Consider the following 19,554-nt stretch of genomic DNA (forward strand, 5'->3'; position numbering starts at 1 on the left):
TGTCTGTTGGTATGGATTGTTAGGAGTGTACGGATAAAGGTGGAGGAAATAACATGCAACCTAATGTTCTCGTGAAATGTTCGGACATTGATCATAAGTCTTTCATGATATCCCTGATTGCTTTGGCTGCAAATTTCCTCCGTTCCGAGTCGGGGAGATCAGCTCCCATATCTGAAAAAACAGGGATCAGTCGAATACTTGGGCGAAATGGAGGAATACTCACCTTTGATGGCTTGTACTCTGAGCATTAATCCCTCCATTTGTTCGACCTTCAGATCGTCTTCAACAAAATCTTCCCCTTCCAAGTCGGCACCGTCACCTCCGCCGTTCTCAATTGCCATCCGCAGCCCAACCATTTCCCGCTCGAGTTCGCCAATTTCTAAGTCTAGCCTGTCGTCATCCAGATCCTCCAGGAAACCAGAAGCAGAATCCAGATCATCCCCGATGCTGGAAGCCATAGCCCATTCATTGGCCTCGAGGACCTCCCGTATCCTCGGCATCCCTTCAAGCTCTATCGTATACTCGTTAGAGACGGAAAAAGAAGGGCTTCAAAAGGAGGAATTAATGTAGAAAAACATACCTCCAAATTCATTCCTTCTCTTCTCTCCCTCGGTCTCAGCCCCAGCAGGATCCCAGCCCACAACTTCAAAATCATATATTCCCATCCCAGTCAGCTCCTCATCCCACCATCTCACTCCATACTCCGCCATCTCTCTCAGCCCTCCGTCCCCCCCACCACCTAGACAGGCATCTTCAAAATTCTCTCCCAATTGCTTACTCCGCCTTTTATCCTCGCTTCCAACCAAGATCACCAGCCCCGGCACGTCACCTATCCCGCTATCCCCTCTCTCCTCCTCAATCTTCCTCTTTACATCCGCCACAGCTTTGACCACAGTCTTCAACGCAGCTATACCCTCACGCACTCGCTCTCTTTCCACCGTCGCTTCCCCGCTCGGTACCGCCGAACTCACGCTGACCGGCTTTTGGAGCAAGATAAGTATCGCGCCAATGGCGGCGCGGACTTCGGCGGCTGGCGGAGCGAGGAAGGTGGCGGACCAGGTGGATGGCGTGTTATTTTCTTGTTCTGCTTGGGATGTCTGGGAGTGTAATGAGGCGGGAGAAGAGACTGCTGGGATAGGAATTTCGTCTACCCATATTGGGATATCGGCTGAGTAGTATTTGGTGTTTAGGGGCAATGGTGGGTGGGTGGTGTAGCCGGCGAACGCTGCGGTTGATTGATGTCCCGGTCCTGAACGCGGTTAGATTAGCTCTTGAGAGTCTTTTTCTTTCTACTGTAATAAGAAGTGAAGGGCGTTAGGATATACCTTGGCTGGTTTCTTCGTTTGGCGGGGGATCATTTTGTACTCCTGGCGGAGGAACCGGATTCCCGGTCAAGCTTTGCAGAAAGGGTGGGATGGTGGTCTGGGAATGCGCATGTGGTGTCAGCACCAGGAGTCGCTGAGGATTTGATATTCTATTGGCATTCTTCTGAGTCTGTGCTGTAGCCCCGGAGGCCGTTAAAGACATGATGATCGAGGTGCGATGAGGGTGGAGCGGAGTGGAATAAAGGAACCAAGAAACGCGGGGCGGAAGTCGAAGAACCCAACGAGAGGAAAGCGTTCAGTCTTTTATACCATATCAATGGGGTCAGACTAACTTCACTGCTGCTCCCTGACTCTTTTGATCTATTCCGTACAAGCAGTTAAAATGCAAAGTGATTGAATACAAACTGTTACTTGTCTTGGGTATCGTGCAAGGGCACCTACTACGCTACGCGGGGAGCTGAGAGCCTTGAACTGTAAATAGCCATTCACATCAAGTGCATTGGATTTTATGTTACTTGAAGCTGGGTTTGGTAGGATCCCAATAATATATATGGCCCACCTTCCGATGAAGTAACTGGAGGGCTAGTCATTAACACAGACCGCGGCAGTTGAAAAATCAATCTTCTCGTTTCGTCCCAAGCGTTAGAACAGGCAATCAATTATCTCATGAGAAAAAGAAAAAGGGTTTCAGCGTCGCCCATGTAGAATTAAACCTCCCACGCCTCATCGCCAGCCGTTATCTATCAAGGAGCCCCAAAAGTAGGCTGATAAACGCACAACCGCCACGGTGGATATGTCCGTGAAGGACAGGCAGGCATGTTTCAGCACCGTGGCCATTTCTACATGCTGTCTCCGGTATCTTCGTGAGTCTTTCACATCACATCACACCTAACCTCGTCGCTGACCACGGGCTCTGTTGACCGTCGCTCTGCCTCGAGCCAAACCAACACCTCTTCCGCGCTGACCTCTTGTTCGGAACATCGGTGCGTTTCTATATAGAAAACGGCACCCGTTAGTATCGAACATACCCATCTAGCGAAAAAACCCAAAAATCCCCCCCCCCCCCCCCCCCCAAAAAAAAAAAAGACGCGCCATGGCACACGTCAGAAGCGCAAAGGATCAGACATACCGCAACATATCTGGAACAATAAAGAATCTGACATGGCTTCCACGAATGTAGACTTGGTCGAGATGCGAAACACGACCGTCGCGCGCCGTGACGGTAATATCTTTCAGTTGGACGTTCATGTTATCTTCGGCTAAGCGTCGCGAAAAACAAAAACTGTTAGCGTTGTTCCCATTACTATCCAGTGTGCTCCCTCCAAGTATAAGTGCGTGGGATTGCGAATTAGGAGAGATATGTCGCGGGAAGTAGAGCGGGATGTATTGCGCACCTTCTAGGAGCTTTCCTCTGTAGACCTGGCCGGATGTGATTTCGAGGGTGACGACATGGCCCTGGGAGCAGTGCACACGAGTCAGCATATGCATTATGGCTAGCATGCGGCATGGTGCCACTCCGGGGGCAGCATGTGTAGATCAAGGCGGGTGGCAAAGCCGACTCACCTGGGCTTCGTTGAGAAGCTTGATTGGAATGCCGATTGTGCTGGTTAGCTTGCCCATGGTGGGTGGTGATTATTCGAATTTGGGGGTGGGGGGGAAACAGAAGACAGCTCAGGCAGAAAGGAAAAGGAACTTCCAAGCAGCTATTTGTGAGGCGTGTGAGTGAGTGGGTGAATGCGCAAAATGATGCTGAAGCCGACACGCAGCGAGTCTTTTCGCTGAAGGTTGGAGAGTGGCGCACGGGCCAACATCAGATCCAAAAGTCACCAAGATGATGATGATGATGATGATGAAGACAAAACAAACTATGCGCAACAGCTCTCTGCCCGTCACTGGCATGGCTCCGCTCCCACAGGGCATAGAGATGTGATTCTACTACCAATTGATCGTATTCCAAAGCACTCTACCCCAATCTCCTCAAAATCTGCGGCTTGTCGACCAGCTTCACCATGCGCCCGCTCAACAGCAACATCCCAGCCTTCAATCTCACCATCTCCACGCTCCTCCGCCAGCCCTCCTACCTGCTCCCAAACTACACCATCCCAACCCTCCTCGACCTCCCACACGACCTAGGCCCGCACCTCCTCCCGCCCTCCTCTACCGCAACCCACCGGCGCCCGCCCCCGACCATCCGTGCCCTCGTCCTCGACAAAGACAACACCTTCACACCCCCCAACACCCTCTCTATCCCCCCTAGCTACCTCTCCAAGCTACATGCACTGCGTACCGACCCATCCTCCCCCTTCAATCTCACCCATAACCCGCACGGCATCCTCATCGTCTCCAACACCTCCGGCAGCAACCCAGACCAACCCATCTACGCCGCCGAAGCCACCACGCTCGAATCCCACCTTCACGACCTGCGCATCCCCGTCTTCCGCTCCCCACCCCTCCAACACCACCCCGGTGGCCACAAGACACCGCTGAAGAAACCATTTTCGTTCCCCGCCGTCCTGAAATATCTCATGGCACGCAACGTCGTTGAGTCGCCTGCGGAGATCGCTGTGGTGGGAGATCGCTTGGGCACAGATGTGTTAATGGCGAGCTTGATGGGTGCGTGGAGTGTTTGGGTTCGTGATGGGGTGACGGAGGGGGGGAAGGGTGAGGGGCGGGGTAGGCAAGGGGTGGATTATCGTGGTGTGCTGGCTAAGTTAGAGGCAAGGTTGGAAGCGTATCTGAGGAGAAGAGGTGTGAAACCTTCGGTGCCGAAGGGATGGGAGGGAGCGGACTGATGTGAGCCAAGAGATGACGGATGATATTTTGGCCAGTGATTGCCCTTGTGACAGGTGGTTTCCTGGAGGTTTTCCTTTCTTAAATATTGCGATGACGGCAAAATAGGGTTGGCGTTGTGAGGGTTTGTTCACTCCAGTTCATTGGCGTAAGAATAAGATACTCATTGATAGGTATACATAGGTCCCGCTATAAGATACAAAAAAAGAGGATCAATTCCGCTCCCAGAGAAAAAAAAAAATAACAAATAGGAAAGCAGAATGACAGAGGAAAAAATAGGGCACAAACTATGAATCAATTTCATCCCCAGTCATCAGAAAAAGAAAAAGAAGCAAGCACCTCCCACTCTCTCAAAGAAGTCTCCCCATTCGTAAACATCCAAAAGTCAATTACGTCCTTAATTCCTCTGGTAGCCCGTTTTCGCTCGCTCGCAACTTCGGCAAGGGTTGCACCAGAGACAGACGGTGCTTTCGGGAGCAGAGAATCCGCCAAAGGCCGTGGCATCGTCCGAGATATTAGGCCGCATACTCAGAGCCTCCAAGCTGGGAAAGCTGGCTGCTAGAGAGCAATGAACAAAATCACCCACTGATAGTTGGGATAGGGGAAGCTTTATGAAGGGGCAAAAAAAGTGGAGTAGAGCAATTAAGAGGTCTCTGACAAAACGTTGTCTGGACGAATGGAAAGAAATGAATAAAATAGGAATATATAAAAGAAGAGAAGGGGGAAAAAAGGGGGGGTTGGAGAGAGAAAAGATAAAGGCAATGGAGAAGCGAATCAACCTCAAACCCCAATCCCATCCGAAGTTCCCTCGAAAATACACGCGTAAAATAGCAGGAATGGTATGATGAATAAAAAATCGATAGATCATAATAAAATGAAAAGCCATTCTGATGGATAGGAATAGAAACTAAAATAAAAAAACGTAACAGAAAAAAAAAAAAAAAAAAGGAAAAGAAAAGAAAAAAGAACTTCACGCTTCAAATAAGAAAAACAAAAAAGGCCAGGGAAAATAAGTGGATATTTCAATTTCAAGAATTGAGCGGAATTCAAAGAATATAGCGTCTACAGGCCCAGCCGTAGGCAAGGATGTAAAGGCATGAGTAGGGGGCTTTTTGGCGGTATGTTCTCCAGTAAGAATTTCCCGGTTCAAGTGCAAGACGGAATGCCGTAGATTCACAGTGCTTTTTCAATTTTTTGAGGATTTTAAAACAGACTTGGCTGTGATGAGCGAATCGTGGTGATAAAAATGTCGCATGGTTAAAGAAGATAATGCAGATGATATGCATGTAGGTAACAGGCTAATTCACGCATTTCCAGCGACGTTCTCGTCCGGTATATTCCTAAGATATGTTCCGCGGGTCGACAGCTGTTCACGCTCCAAATTCATGTGGGATATTTGATCAATTATATATTAAAAAAGGTGACCCAAAACCAAGAGATGCTGTTGCGATTCGATGGTTGCTCTTCTAAAAGAACCAAGTATTAAGAATCGGCACCCAGCGACATTGGATCCACTGTGTCGAAGGAAAGCATGCCATGGAAATCAACGCCATTATCTGAAGCTCCTTGATCATGGAGGCCTTGCAATGTTAAGGCGAAAGTGGTATCATCCATTGGGGGTGAGGGCATCGAGACATTTAAGTTCTGCTTGGAATACATCTCGCTCAGGAGGAGACCGTCGTCAGGCAGCGAAGATGCTGGGTCATTTGAAACGGGAAACATTTCAGCGGGAGAACTACGTTGCGTAGTGGTAAGTGGTGGTGACTGGTCTGCTATGCTAGGTTCGGCCTGACTAACATGAGACAGTGGAGATGCCGAGTGTGCAATGACATTGCCATGGTCGACCATCGACGAAGGTGACAAGAACGGGACATTGTATGGCGCGCCCAAGTGAGTCGTCTGTGGCTGGTCGGGGGGAGCCGTGGTCGCAAAAAGAGATGGGCTTGCGAATTCTGGAGGAGAAGCCGTCGCTGCAGACATGGGATAATTGTGGAAATCGAGATTGTAGCCAGCAGAAGTGTCAACCTGTAACGCACCTGCAACCCCATTCACCGGGATATGCGTCTGGGGTACAGGAGCAAAGATATTCGGATTGGGTTGGAACTGCGTCGACGGGTTCTGAACGTGGAAGGATGGCATGGGTGTTTGCATCGCGGAGAAATCAACTGGAACGGGCACGGAACGACTGCGCTGGCGTTTATGGCCACGCGGTGGATGTAGCCCCATACCAAAATGATTTTCCTGGTAGATCGCAGACTGGCGACGGGCCATTTGGTTTGGCTGTGAAGCTGGGCGATGGATGATGTGCGGAGACACTGGAGCCGACGCGAAACCGGTAAAGCCATAGTGGATATGACGATTCTGAAAGGATTCCAAGGATACTAGCTTCGCCAATTGAACGCTGAGGACCTTTGGGTGGCCGCCTCCAAGATGGTGAACAAGAGATTTGGTGGCCTGCTGATCTTCTGTGAAGTCACCACACTGATAGAAGCCACCGGAGTTGGACGAATCCATGTAGAAATTTGGAGGACGATTTAGTTCGATGACAATTCCACCAAACTTTGGAGGGGTAGCATCACCGGTTGGACCGGGTTCCGCAGGTTCCAAGGCGATATTCTTGATATATGAAAACGGATACTCGATCTTGTATCCTGCAGAGTCATTGTTGATATAGTATGTCATACAAGACTTGTCCGGTGAATAAAAGATGACCAAGTCCATCGTGTTTTGGCCAACACGTCTCCACGTTCCAACTCTCAGGGAGCGACAGGAGAAGTGGGATATCACTGGCGACAGGAAAGAGTTGGTTAGAACTGACGGTGACCAACAGCTGTCCGCGGGATAAAACGGGAACATACCGATTTTGCTGGACGAGGTCGGTGCATTAAGCATCGGGTCACCAGAACCATAGCCCCGATTGAACAAATTACGGGATTTGGAAGGGTCCCAATGCAAGGCCAAGTACTGGCGCATCGATTCAGGCACGGAATCACAATCTTCGCCGGTCTCAATTCCTCTTTTCGCAATCATCTTGATCTTGGCTCGTCTGTGAGAGAAAGTTTTAGGGGTTAGCCAAGTACTCCTCACAAAGATCAGATGCTAAAAACCCAATCCTTCCAACACGTACCGATTCTGGAACCAGATCTGAACCGAGCGTTCAGTCATGTTGATCTCCTCCGCGATTCTCTCGCGCACTGCGGCAGTTGGCGTGGGGTTCTTGTTGAATTCCATCTCCAAAGTCACAAGCTGGTCTTGAGTGGCACGTTGACGCTTATGGTTCTTTTGCTGCTGAGTGAGCGTGCTTTTTCGCGGAGGACGTCGTGAAGGACGTTGTTGCTGCTGCTGTTGTTGTTGTTGTTGGACAGAGGTAGCAGGGCCTGAAGCACCGGAATTCGTCGGCGCATTAGCCATCGCGGGAGCAACGGGCGGTGCAGGGGCGCCCGAAGGAGCAGATATGCTCTGAGACTCCTGCTTCAGTGACATGCTGGTCGAGTATCTTAGTCTCCTCAGTGAAGATCTAAGGTGATCGCTAGAGGATACGGGAAAGGAGGTTCGGGTAGGGGGGGTTGTGTGTGTGTATGTTTGTGTGGTCAGTCGATGAGGGCACTTGAGAAAAGAAAAGAAAAGAATGTATTTGGTCGCGAGCCAGTCGACAAGCAGCGATGAATCGTCAGATCGTAGAAACTCGAGGCATCAAGCTCGAGGATGGTTTCTTGTTTTGCTGAAGAGAGCGGACGGGGGTAACAATAAGGGTTTGAAACGAACGTAGGCGTCGAGAGCCGGTGGGATGTGCGGAAGATGATGGTGGTCTTGCGACGCTTCAACCGCAGTTCAAAACGTAGGGACGTTTGGAAAGTGGCGTATTCCCGGATGAATCAACGCTGGAGCATCCCAGGACCAGGGTGGATGACGGGGCGAAAGGTCCAGAAGAAGAAAAGAATCAAGAAACGACAGGAGTCGCTGGACCAAGGCAGCGACAGGGAACAGTATCAAGCCGGTAAGGCGAGGTTTGGTGGTCAGTCAGTCGGGGGGGTTATCCAAAGAATGTCGTCGTCGATTGCCACGAAGAGTGATGGACTGAGGGCCAAGAAAAAGAATGGGATGGACAGCTAGGAAAGGAAAAGCGTATCTGGTATCACGAAGGAGTGTGGAGTGGAAGCCGTGAAGGAGTGAACGGACAATCCTGATAAGAGAGATAATTCTTGTTGAAAAGGAGAGGGGGAACCAAGAAAGAAAAAATAAAAAATAAAAAGAGGATGAAAATGAATGTGAAAGGAGAGTAAGAAGGTGATGTGGCAGAGAGGGGAAAAGGAGGGTGTGGGGGAAAAAGAATAAAGAGTGCCTGAGACCAAAGAGAAAAAAGATGGTTGAGAAAGAGAAGAAAGAGAGCGAAGGGAGAGAGACAGACACACAGAGAGAGAGAGAGAGAGAGAGACAGAGACAGAGACAGAGAGAGCAACGCTGCAGCGAGACTGAGCGTCACGGCGAAACAGCCCAGCCAAGCCCGGATGAGGTCAAGCCAAACACCGCCCAGGGGACCGTCCAAATACCCCGCTAGGCCTGTTTCGGTATCCTTCCAGACCCTGCCGTCAGACGTGGTACATTCCTTTACACTGCAGAGTGTAAGACACACCAGGTCACTCCTCCTCCTACCCTAGCGTAATTATCCCGGGTGCATCTGCCGTACGGGTGGTGTTTTGTGACGCTGCCAGCACAGCCAAACCTTACCCAATCCAGAACTAGCGCCGTCAGGTACCCTTCCCGAACCGGCTTAGCGGCTGCTCGATCCCAACGGTGCGCTTTCTGATTGGAATATCTGCAGCGCCCGATTAAGTTTAGCTTCCGCCTAAGCGAAGAGTTCGCGCGTGCTGATTGGCTGCGTGCCTGGCCATTTTCGGTTGCTCAGCGGACCCGATCCGGACTAGCGGCGCCACAAGCATGCGCTTTCCAAGTTTGTTTGTGCGTGCATCATGATGACTAATCACACTGCCTAAACAACCCCAAGAAGGGAAGGAGAGAACTATAGGGAAAAATTGGGGGAAGGAGGGGTAGCACTGGACGTCTCTCTCGCTCGCCTTCTCTCTCTCTCTCTCTCTCTCCATCCTTGCTCCTCAACCTCGCCTTTCACTTCATGCAGACGATCAGACAATGTGGTCTCACCGAGTTCATCCAGGACGACGTCACCAGACCGTTGCTCGTCCAGAAACAGCCAAGTACCATGCCGCCATGAGTGCGGAGACATGCTCCGTTTGAGGTCCCTCCCCGCCAAGAGCGATACCCAGAGAGTCTTGCCAGCTATCGCGGCCTGAGCATCGACCGTCAATGCCAAAACAGACGAGGGAATGGGCGAAGCAGTCATGGGGTTGCACCGTTGCAGCAACTCGACTCCTGCAGGCGATGGTTCACGCCCCGTTTGCCACTCCTGGCGTCCAAATCCGGTCCGCCCTGTACCCACATGGGGATGTTTGAAACTCACCCTGGCAAAGGCCATATCCCAGACCCCGTGTCCCGTACCGACAGATCTGGAAACATCGTCTCCCCGCTTGACCCGAGGAATGATCGCTGCTGGGAGCTGGGTTTGACATTTTCCTCTCTCCTTCCCACACATATGCGGCTGTGGAGTAGTCCGTACAACCTCCCGAATTCTCGGATATTTAAGAAGCTTCTCCGTCCGGAGTACAAAGCTCCTATTGATCTGCCCTAAGATAATGGATGAAGAAGAAAAAAACTGACACCGCATATGCAGGGGTGCGTTTGTCTATTCATAGCGCTCAGATGAGAAGCAAACACCCCATCAATTGATTCAATTCGCGCCAATTTGGAAACAGGTACATACAAGCCCTGCGTACCATGCGATTCTTCCCCCCTCTCTTCTCTGACATGCAGCTCATACCATGCTTCACGCACCCCATTTGGTATGATGAAAGACTTTTGGGCCTGCACCGGTTCGGTTGCATTGCGCATGCGAAACCGCTGGAGATTTTGATCACAAGGCCACCAGATGCGAGGGGGTCCATTTCAAAAGAATGCCAATCTTCTAAGGGAACCGTTCTTCACTCAAAGCTAAACCCGGTTCTGGTGGCTCTCTAATCTAGAAATATTGAAATGAAGCTTCCAGCATCGTTCGCAGGGATAATGAGACATTTGCTCTCCCCGCGGCTAAAAGGCCAAAGATTTTCTACCCAAAACTTCCTCATATTCTTTTGCGACACCCCCGCTCTCTTCTTTGGAATTCGAGCTATATTCAATGATCCGCCGAAGTCTCGCTTCCGATAAATGGTTCCACGCATGATGACTGCGAACGACAAGTGGCCGTTTTCTGTTGTGATGCAGGGGGAAGGGAGCCATCCATTCCCCGCATACAATTAGGAAAATGCTACCCATGACGAGAGCGAAAGGTGCGTATATAATTGCTATCGAAAAGCTTTTTCCTTCCTCCATCTCTTTATTTGCAGACTTGAGGGTCCGTGTCACGCGGCTACGAAAGCTTTTCTTGAAACCTTTCAAAGCTCCGTCAATCTTGGTGTTTTCGACTCGATAGTTTATTACTTGAAACAAAGATATATTGCAGCACAATCGCAGAGCAAGCCTGTCGATAGCAAGGCGTAATATTAACTACCCTTACTGAGTACTCCGTAGGTGGTTCCCTTAAAACTGGGGGGAAGGGGTTCGAGGAAAATTATTCCATTCTCGCACTGGCGATGTATATCCGCGGTATTATATGCACCGAAAGTAGTCGGTGATTGGCTAACTTTCGAAATTGCAGACTGGATCTCGAAGCTTCCAGCCTTCGATTAACAAAACCGTGCTGAGTCCTGGCCAAGCACCCGAATTATTACATACCTTGGCTAAAATTCCTCAAAGGCGGACACGTCTTTCCCCACGTTTCTCGCTCGGGACAATCTTGCCTATTATTACAAGGGGGTCATGAAATATAACGGAAAAGAAACTTCAGGCACAACACATAGCCCGAGTCGTCGTGTTGCCTGCAGCATTCCTGTTCGTCTCGTATATGCAGGGGATGCCGCGAAAGGCGCTGGAAGTTTTCTTGAGAGAGATCTCAAACCACCTCCGCATCGACATGCGAGAGACGTTTCTGTGAAGAATCGTCCCAACTTTAAGAAAAGGGCGAGGCTTGAACACGTCTTTCGCCTTGGCTAACCCGGAAATCATGCGGGAAGACGCGTTGGCTTGCCATCCGTCCAACTCCGGAGAGGGCCGCTATAGTGTGCTATTATTAGAAGCAACACTTTTGGGAAGCATCTTCTCTTTTCGTGTTTTTTCGTGGCTCCCGCTCCGAGTTAGAGCGTAGTCCTGTTGCCGATTTTTAGCACGTCCCCATGTCCATGTTTCTCTGTAGCGTAGTCTCATGACTCCAAGCGAAACCGCCAAATGAAGGTAAATCGGCTCCACAAGGCTGAGAAACAGAATAAAAAGCAAATGTTGCACGCCAAAAGGGGTGCGGAAAGGCTGGCGAGGTGGTACAAGACAAGCCCTCGCGATATTCCAGAAAAAATCCTACCAACCTCGAAATCGCGACGAGAGCCCGAGACTAGTGAGTTAACTAACCCGTTTTCCTACATATGTGTTATGAGAACTGTCTCCCCACTTCCTATGTAATGCTTTATCTCTTTAGCTGATGGTCAATGCGAAGAGGAAAAAAACAATTTCACGATATGCCGTCGCCGTGTCGATCATTGCTCATGCGCTTTAACTTCATTTCCATGACATAGTCCCGGCGCGTTTTCCGTCTCCATGACAAGGACTGACTCAAACTGGCCGCAAAATCAAGTCAGACCAAAGTTCAAAATGCCACTACGTCAATAGATAACTGCTCCCCCCAAAAAAGTTGCCTTTTCCAAACAATCAATGAACCACTTCCCGAGTCCTCCTTCAGCTTTTGGGCCAATTTCAGGGTTTCTTCAGTTCTGAGCATAGATTGGCGAAAGAAATATTGAGCGGCTATCGCGGATTAGCCCCGTGGCCCTTATCGTCGCACAAGAGCAGTATTCGATGGCTCAAGGAGGTAATTACACGCTGACTACTCCGTATATCAACTCAAATGTAGCCATCTTTAACGAACACGATTTGACCCCTATCAACCTGTAAGAACTGATTCGCTTGCCAGCCTTAGCCACGGCCCATCAACAGTCGGTTCCCGAAGCAGGTACACGCGGGTACTCAAGCAGTTCTGCAAGGGCAATCACCCGCATGCAGCGTGTTAGCACGCTTGCATGCATGCATGCCTGCATCACAAATGTATCCCAACATGCGGCTGATGAAACTCCTCGCTCAATCTCATGGCGTGATCTTGCAAGTGAGTCAGTCCTCTGTCCTCTGTGCGGAGTAAGACAATGTAATTCGCCACGCATACCATCCCATCGCAGGAATTTCTAGATTTTCCACCTTTCAAAGAGAGGGACCCGAGTCAAGCGAAATTGAAACCGTTTCACCCCAGCAACCCTGGAAATAGACTATGTACCCCGGCCTGGGGCCCCTGGTCAACCACTTACCTAATAATTTTGGGGATGTTGGCTGTCTTCATCGTCATCTGACTAGTCAACTAACGAAGAGAGAAGTTGGAAATGCGAATCATCTTTGCCCTTAATAGTCGTCAAGGGGCATCGTATATCGCTTTGCGGCGAGACGTACTCTACATACGTATGTACACTGGATGGAAAAGTTCGCTGGGAAACCGGCTTCGTTTCCCCGAACGGAATAAGTTGAAAAAAAAATCTGGACCTTACCTCTGGCCGCGAGTCAAGCTGACAATGACGCCGAAATTGCCCATGCTCTCTCGTCTCACACTTAAGACACTCAGCTATTAAGTACGTGGTAGCAAGGGGGCCGAGAAAGTCCGTGCTCAAGGAAAGCTTCTCCATACGGAGTACTTCATTCTCGAAGGTTGCTGCTAAATCTTGAAAGAGTGGGAAAAAGAGCCCTATTTAAATTAGGCACTCTGAAATATGTCTGAAACATACGCCATTTATCAGGGATGCTTGGGTTGTGCTTAACTAAATAAACCTGGGATGGAGAGCTTCCAAAAAGGCCAAAAGGCGGACAACCCACTCACCGCACCGGACACTCCGATGCCTGACCAATTCGTCTCTTATCCGGTTCAACAACATCATCGACGGTATCATCATCTCTCCCCAACCAGATGTATAACACATATTACATAAGAAAGCACCAGTTGTTTCACCCTATCTACCTACTCTTCTGCCTATGGAATCCTCGCATAAACAGCCGGGAATCATCGAAGTGGCGACGATGCATCCAAAAACGTAAAGGGAATCCAAGGACCAAAAAAAAGAAAAAAAAAGTTATTATTTCAACCAATCAACGAAACAGGGATATCATAAAACAATACCATCTATATACAGGGGAGAGTGGAACCTTGGGGGTATGTGAAGATACATGTCGGTTTAGGGCCCTGGTGAAAGAGGGTCTAAGGCCTGCATGAGTGGCGGACCCTATAACAGAAACATGTAAGACACCGGCGTCAGATTTGGAATGTCAGGTGATGCATCTTCAGGGATACCTGTTGGGGGGGAAGGGAAAGGACTTTGTCTCCCAAGAGTTTCCGAGCTCTCACCATGTTGACTCTTGAAGGATTGGAAAGCTGAAAGGGGTGTTTAAGTGAGGATATAGAAATGGGGGGGGTGAGGGGGAGAAATAGAGTGAGAGAAATATGTGCAAATTGGGGGCACGACAAGGAGGGTGAGTAATATATACAATCTCGGTTGTATGAGAACAGAGCATGAAAGCCATCAAAGGTCATGCAACACATTCAGCGTTGACCGTAGACAAGAGAAACTTTACCGAAAAAAAAAAAAAAAAGATACGCAAGAGTTGGGAGAACGAGGAGCTCGCCTTCAAGGGAGAGGCGCCCGAAAAGAGGATACACAGCAGCTCCACAGAGAAGTAGCTGAGATGTAGGAGATCATCTTAGATCCGGTCCCTTCCGGATCGCTCCAAACCCCTTACTAAATAATTCATTAATGTCCAACGAGCGACGTGGTCCAGCCGAGCTTCCGCGGCATTCTCCATCGCCGAGATCTATGTCCTCCATCTGGTCACCGGAACGGCGAGCTCCGGAGGCCGTGGCCGCTCCCTTGCCAATGAGAACCTCCTCCTCATTATTCCGTCGATCGAGCAATTCTTGAACCTGTAATTCTCTCGCCGCTTCAATCGCAGCTTCGCGCTCCAGCTCAGCGCTAGTTTTCTTGGTTCCACGATCCCATCCTTGCTGCAGTTCCATGGCGGCGGCTTCCTCGAAGCGTTTCCGGATTTCAAGATCCTGCTCGTATTCCTGGAAGATATCAACGTCTGTCGGGAAGAGGGTGGCTCGCACCGTGCTGACGGCAACTTCGAACAGGATTACAGCGACGATAGAGAGGAGGAGCGTCGTCCACCAAAGGAGATCCCGCCCGGTGCGAATGAGGAAATTGTCGCGGACGTTGTAGATCTCGTCGATCTCGTAGCGTTCTGATAGGATGACGTTCCACAGCCACCAACCACCGATAGAAAGCACGGTGGAAATCACAGCCATCACGGAATGGTTGTGGATCTCAAGCACCTGGAGCTTCACCGATATGATAACCACGGCAGCCGAGTACGTAAGCAGACCCATGGCGAATACGCCGTTGTCATTGGTGATGGGGGCTGTACCCCACAGCCCATACATAACAAAGTAGACAATCATCGCTTCGCAGGTTCCCATAAATGCCCATCCAAGATACAACTTGATATTGAAACCCTTGCGCAGTTGGCCCTTTGTGTACAGCTCGGGAACTGCAAGCAGAGTCGAAGCAGCGAGGTCTTTTTCGAAAATTCCGAGAAAGATGACCGGTAGAGACGTGAAGAGAGTATTAAACATACTCAAAGCCCAAGGCTCATACAAGCTAGTCCCGGTATAACCATTCCAACGCTGATAAAGAGCCTGCGTCAGATAGAATAAAGTTTCCTTCCAGAATGTACCCAAGGTATATTTGCAGACGCGGACATAATTCCACCGACCGTGAACAAGTAGTAACTTGAGTAGGAATCTAAACTGAGCAATCGAGTAATCTGAGATTCGAGCGGCTTGGAGCCCTTCTTTTCCAGTTATTCCAATACCAACGTGGGCTTCCTGAATCATCGCAATATCGTTTGCACCATCCCCGATCGCTAGGGTGATAGATTTGTTTACCCGTTTTCGGATTGCTTTGACGAGGAATGCTTTTTGTTTCGGGCTTGCACGACAGCATATCACAGAGTCGGCAAGGATGGCGAGGTCGAAGAAAAGAGATTGAAGAACCGGATCTGCTTCAATAACAGAAAGCGTCTGACCGTCCACAACAACAACTGAATGAGCCACGTTGCCAAGTTGTATATCAGATGCTGTGGAGGTTATGATTTGCTCGACGTTCCCAGCTTCATGATCGATGGTTATAACAGACGAATAATCCTTTACCAGGCGACAAGAATGTCCAATGTTGAGAGCAGTCTCTCTCTTGTCGCCAGTGAGCATCCATAACTTGATATTAGCCCGTCTCAATTTGTCAATAGCTTCTGGCACACCCTTTTGGAGCTTATCCTCAATGGCAGTTGCACCCAGAAGTTCAAACTGATCTTCAATTTGCTCTGCTACTTCTTCAATCCTCTCCTGGCGATTGAACAAGCTAGTTATGGCGTCATGGTACTGCGTTTTCCATTCTTTGTATTCGGCTTCAGTGATATATCGGTATCCATAAAGGAGTGTTCGCAGGCCCTCCGTCGCAAAATCGTTCAAATGTTGGAAACATCTTTCGAAAACTTGGGCTTCGTTGACAACAAGAGCCTCTTCAACTAGGTCTTCGCCATCATCGGTTTGAAATGAAAGCCGACCATCAGAATAGGCAAGAGAACCTCGCCCACCGAACTGGGCAGATGGGCGCGGGCTATAATGCTCATTTCCATCGACTCGAAGATCCATTCCGCCGTCAGTCTCACGATCTCGTAACCACATGTCAATACTATCCCGAAGCGCGGAGCGTGGCATCCCAGACACGCTCGATCTCCGCCCGCCAACAAAGCTGGGACGCCTAATACTCAAACTGGATCGTTTGATGTCCTTCCTGGCTTGATGTTCACTGTTACGTCTCATCACCTCCCTAGCCTCCATACTCTTCCTCACACTCGCTCGCCTCTCGATCTCAGTGACCTTTTCTTCCGCCAAACCAGAGCGTTTGAGTCGCTTCATTAGAATTGAATCTGCACCTTTACAGAAGATACAAATTCGTTGATCCGGTAGACGTATCACAATCGACATTCGTTTCCGGCTGCTTGAAAATTCGATGACATCCAAAACTTCGTAAACTTCATCAACATAATCCTCATCGGAACCAACAGACTGTTTCCGTATGGTTATACTATTTGGCTGTCTTTCTACAACCACATACCCAAGCTCCTTAGCAGCAAGGACCAATGCAACTTCGTCTGGCGAGGCGGCCTGAAACGAGATGTCTCCATCTTCAGTCTCCTCCGGAAGACAAGTGTGGCACAGGGCCATGGCCAGAATGAATAGTTTTGTTTTTTCCGCGAACAATGTGTGGGGTTTCTGCTCCATATAGCGCATCATTTCAGTTGTTCGTCCACCGTGGTATTGCCTATTCCGCCTATTTGACTTCCATCGTGAAGGTGAGGTGCCGGTCCGGTCTTTACTATTTGAGACATTGGAAGGCCTGGACAATCGGGACATTCTTGTGGCCTCATCCGCGACAGACTTTCTGCCGGCTACTTTCTTGCCCCTTCTCTTCTTATGCAGAAGCATTTTGCCTTCCGCATCTTCGTTTAAATCAGTGTCATGAAGCCAGGCTGTCCCGGCTACGCTCATTTTGCGGAAGCGCATGGAGTTGTTTGTTAATGTGCCCGTTTTATCGGAGAATATGTAACTGTAATCCTTATCATCAGCATTTTCTGTTGTAAAGTACGTGATTGACTACTGCTCACCTAACTTGACCGAGTTCCTCATTGATGGTGGAGGTTCTCGCTTCCAGAGGAGTATTCGAATCCTCGTCGTACATGTCAATATCGTTTAGTAAAAACATTTGGGCAACTTTGACGATTTCGAGACTGACGTAGAGGGAGATCGGAATCATGGTGTTAAACATAATGATAAACGAAGTAAAGATTGGACCATAAGAAACTTTGGCCTCCTCAAGATACCAGGACATGCTCTCAAAATCGTGAGACCAGAAGCGATAAGCAATCGTACAGGCAGAAGCTAGGACAACAACGAAGAGGACAATCACCGCTACAACTCTGTTCACAACAGCTTGAAGAGCAGGTGCTTTTATTCGCGGGTTTTTGTTGGCGTTCATTCGAATCTTGCACTCTTCTCCGGTATAGATGACCAGACCAATCGCTTCATGTGTATTGCGAAGAACACTCCCACGATAGATAACTTCATTGTTGGTCAAGGGCAGTTTCTCTGCCCCGACCGCGACGTTACCGTCGAATTTATAGAGGTCAATATTCGGATCTTCCACGGCGAAGTGGATAGACTTATTTGAGATGATGTCTTCAATGGTGGCACAAGTCTTTGCAACAGGAATACTCGGCTTTTTGCTTTTCAAATTTGTTTCGCCATCAAGCGCCATAGTTTCGATGTAGGCGATTCCATTGGGTTCTTCAGCGTGCAGAAGTGCTATATCAGCAGGGGCAGGCTGATCGCGATCCAGCCGAATGACATCGCCCACTTGAATGTCGATCCACTTTGTCGGTGCCCAGGGTTCTGGTCTTTCCACCTTTGGTTCAGATCTATTTAGTGGGGTTTCCGGTGCATCTTCATCCGGATTACCGGGGCGGAGGACCCAAGCAATCCGATTGTTCTCCTCCTTATCCAGTCTATAACGACGAAAATCATCAAACCCTTCCTTGCCCATAGAAATTCCAACAAAAATCATTAATGGAACGAATGTGGTAAAAGTACCAGTCGTACTTAGACCGGGTATCATTTGTAAAATAGCAACAATGAGGAAATAGAAATTTGCAAGTTTTGAGAATTGGGCGATGAGTTGTTTGGGAAAGAAGCTCCATAAACTATATCGGCTTGACCGAATGTAGTTGCTTATATAGTGCTTCCCAGTTCGCTCATCAATGAGGGGCTCGGTCCGGTGGACATCCAGGTCGATATGCCTCCCATCTTGACTTGGTGGAATTGGCTTGATTCGAAGGACATGCTCTTGAAATGCGGTACCAAATGATTCAAACCATACCATGATCCAATCGACGAATCTCCATTTCATCGCCCATTGGTCGACGGAGCTAGGTAAGCGGGATGTACGGACTTTTTTGAGCGTGTCCGCTTCCTCTGAGGCAGATGCAGAATCATCTTCCCTGCTACTGGATGATACTCGCGCAACTTCAATAACTCCATTCTTGTTGGACGAGCCGCTGTGCGACCGCGTATGTTTGGCCGTGACACTTCCGTCGATGGCAATATGTCCTGGATTAGTAGACGTATCTCTTACCGGCGAAGTACCCTGTTGGAGATTCCGATTGAAGAGCGAACGTCGGAGTGAATATCCTCGGCTACGAGACGTTGGAGATGTCACGGCAGGTGAAGGAGAGCCGCCAGGGCCAGGGGAGACGCGAGGGGGGTTCTCAGCGCTTCTAGGAGACAATCGAGCGGGATGGGACGAAAGCGGTATGTTTTCCGTCCCAACGGTAAGCCCAGAAGCGGCAAAGCGGCTGCCGCGACTAGTAGGACGGTCTCCCAATTCCCCGAGAGTATCGTGGCCGGAATCAGCTTCAGAGGTACGCTCTATATCCGTGGAGAATCGAACACGCTGCGAGGGTCTGCGGAAAGTTGTGGCTTCTATATCTGAAGCCCTCCTAGTCTGCTCTGCAGCAGAACTTTGCGAATCGGTAGGTTCCACTGGGCCCACTCGAGCATCCTCGGGAGCACCGTATGCCCCTAAATCTTGCAATAATATTTGCTCCTCCTGTGTATCGCTATTCCCTTCGTCGCCGCTTGTTGAATTTCTCAGAGGTGATCTGGAAGATTGGCGGCTCGGTAATCCCGGTGCAAGTCTACCATCGTGCCTTTGGTCATCATCTGCAGCCATGGCAATGGCTAAATCTCAGTAGTCTTGTTTTTATCCGAACAACGGCAGTGACCTTGTTGGAGGGGAGCTCCCGCAATATTTAACAAGCCTAATCCCCGTCGTCTGGCGCGTTCCCTTTTTCCTCCAAAGCCAGCCGGGTAATTTTCGTCGTAGCGAGTGTGGTGGCGGCGAACTGGGGGGGTCACGGCCTGACTTTGGTAGTTCGACAATTAACGCTGACTCGACGGGATCGAGAACAGGGATTCATCGTCAATCCGGCAAAACGGGTAGCCACTCCGTCGAGCTGACTCGCAAAGGTCGTTTCAACGTCGAGCGACGTCGGCCAACTTGGGGGATTCTGGCTGACA

General features: G+C 49.6%; 8 protein-coding genes across 8 annotated transcripts; 2 read left to right on the top strand and 6 right to left on the bottom strand.

Annotated features, from left to right (window-relative positions):
• Positions 1-91: 91 nt before the first annotated feature.
• On the bottom strand, positions 92-1,594 carry D8B26_007478 (uncharacterized protein; the record flags this gene model as incomplete). Its single annotated transcript, XM_003067006.2, has 4 exons — positions 1,326-1,594; positions 581-1,249; positions 224-511; positions 92-171 (listed from the first exon to the last, which is right to left on the bottom strand). The coding sequence occupies exons 1-4, from the start codon at positions 1,525-1,527 to the stop codon at positions 92-94; spliced, it is 1,239 nt and encodes a 412-aa protein (XP_003067052.2). The 5' UTR covers positions 1,528-1,594.
• A 240-nt stretch (positions 1,595-1,834) lies between these two features.
• On the bottom strand, positions 1,835-3,059 carry SMD3 (small nuclear ribonucleoprotein Sm D3). The gene is made up of 4 exons (XM_003067007.2): positions 2,889-3,059; positions 2,720-2,780; positions 2,455-2,584; positions 1,835-2,316 (listed from the first exon to the last, which is right to left on the bottom strand). Exons 1-4 carry the CDS (start codon positions 2,943-2,945, stop codon positions 2,214-2,216), a joined length of 351 nt encoding a protein of 116 aa, XP_003067053.1. The 5' UTR covers positions 2,946-3,059; the 3' UTR covers positions 1,835-2,213.
• A 135-nt stretch (positions 3,060-3,194) lies between these two features.
• Positions 3,195-4,950, top strand: D8B26_007480 (uncharacterized protein). The gene has a single exon (XM_066125550.1). The coding sequence runs from the start codon at positions 3,335-3,337 to the stop codon at positions 4,115-4,117; it is 783 nt and encodes a 260-aa protein (XP_065981633.1). The 5' UTR covers positions 3,195-3,334; the 3' UTR covers positions 4,118-4,950.
• Positions 4,951-5,597: 647 nt separating this feature from the next.
• D8B26_007481 (uncharacterized protein) lies at positions 5,598-7,598 on the bottom strand (the record flags this gene model as incomplete). The annotated part of the gene is made up of 3 exons (XM_003067009.2): positions 5,598-6,901; positions 6,974-7,161; positions 7,243-7,598. 3 exons carry the CDS (start codon positions 7,596-7,598, stop codon positions 5,598-5,600), a joined length of 1,848 nt encoding a protein of 615 aa, XP_003067055.2.
• Positions 7,599-7,817: 219 nt separating this feature from the next.
• On the top strand, positions 7,818-8,555 carry D8B26_008428 (uncharacterized protein). The gene has a single exon (XM_066125871.1). The coding sequence runs from the start codon at positions 7,914-7,916 to the stop codon at positions 8,226-8,228; it is 315 nt and encodes a 104-aa protein (XP_065981634.1). The 5' UTR covers positions 7,818-7,913; the 3' UTR covers positions 8,229-8,555.
• A 580-nt stretch (positions 8,556-9,135) lies between these two features.
• Positions 9,136-10,079, bottom strand: D8B26_007482 (uncharacterized protein; the record flags this gene model as incomplete). The annotated part of the gene is made up of 2 exons (XM_066125551.1): positions 9,136-9,802; positions 9,952-10,079. 2 exons carry the CDS (start codon positions 10,077-10,079, stop codon positions 9,136-9,138), a joined length of 795 nt encoding a protein of 264 aa, XP_065981635.1.
• Positions 10,080-14,058: 3,979 nt separating this feature from the next.
• Positions 14,059-16,971, bottom strand: D8B26_007483 (uncharacterized protein; the record flags this gene model as incomplete). Its single annotated transcript, XM_066125552.1, has 2 exons — positions 14,059-16,761; positions 16,966-16,971. The coding sequence occupies 2 exons, from the start codon at positions 16,969-16,971 to the stop codon at positions 14,059-14,061; spliced, it is 2,709 nt and encodes a 902-aa protein (XP_065981636.1).
• A 112-nt stretch (positions 16,972-17,083) lies between these two features.
• D8B26_007484 (uncharacterized protein) lies at positions 17,084-19,207 on the bottom strand (the record flags this gene model as incomplete). The annotated part of the gene is made up of 1 exon (XM_003067010.2): positions 17,084-19,207. One exon carries the CDS (start codon positions 19,205-19,207, stop codon positions 17,084-17,086), a length of 2,124 nt encoding a protein of 707 aa, XP_003067056.2.
• Positions 19,208-19,554: the final 347 nt, after the last annotated feature.

The sequence above is a fragment of the Coccidioides posadasii genome, chromosome 4, assembly GCF_018416015.2.
Source record: "Coccidioides posadasii str. Silveira chromosome 4, complete sequence".
Classification (NCBI taxonomy): domain Eukaryota; kingdom Fungi; phylum Ascomycota; class Eurotiomycetes; order Onygenales; family Onygenaceae; genus Coccidioides; species Coccidioides posadasii.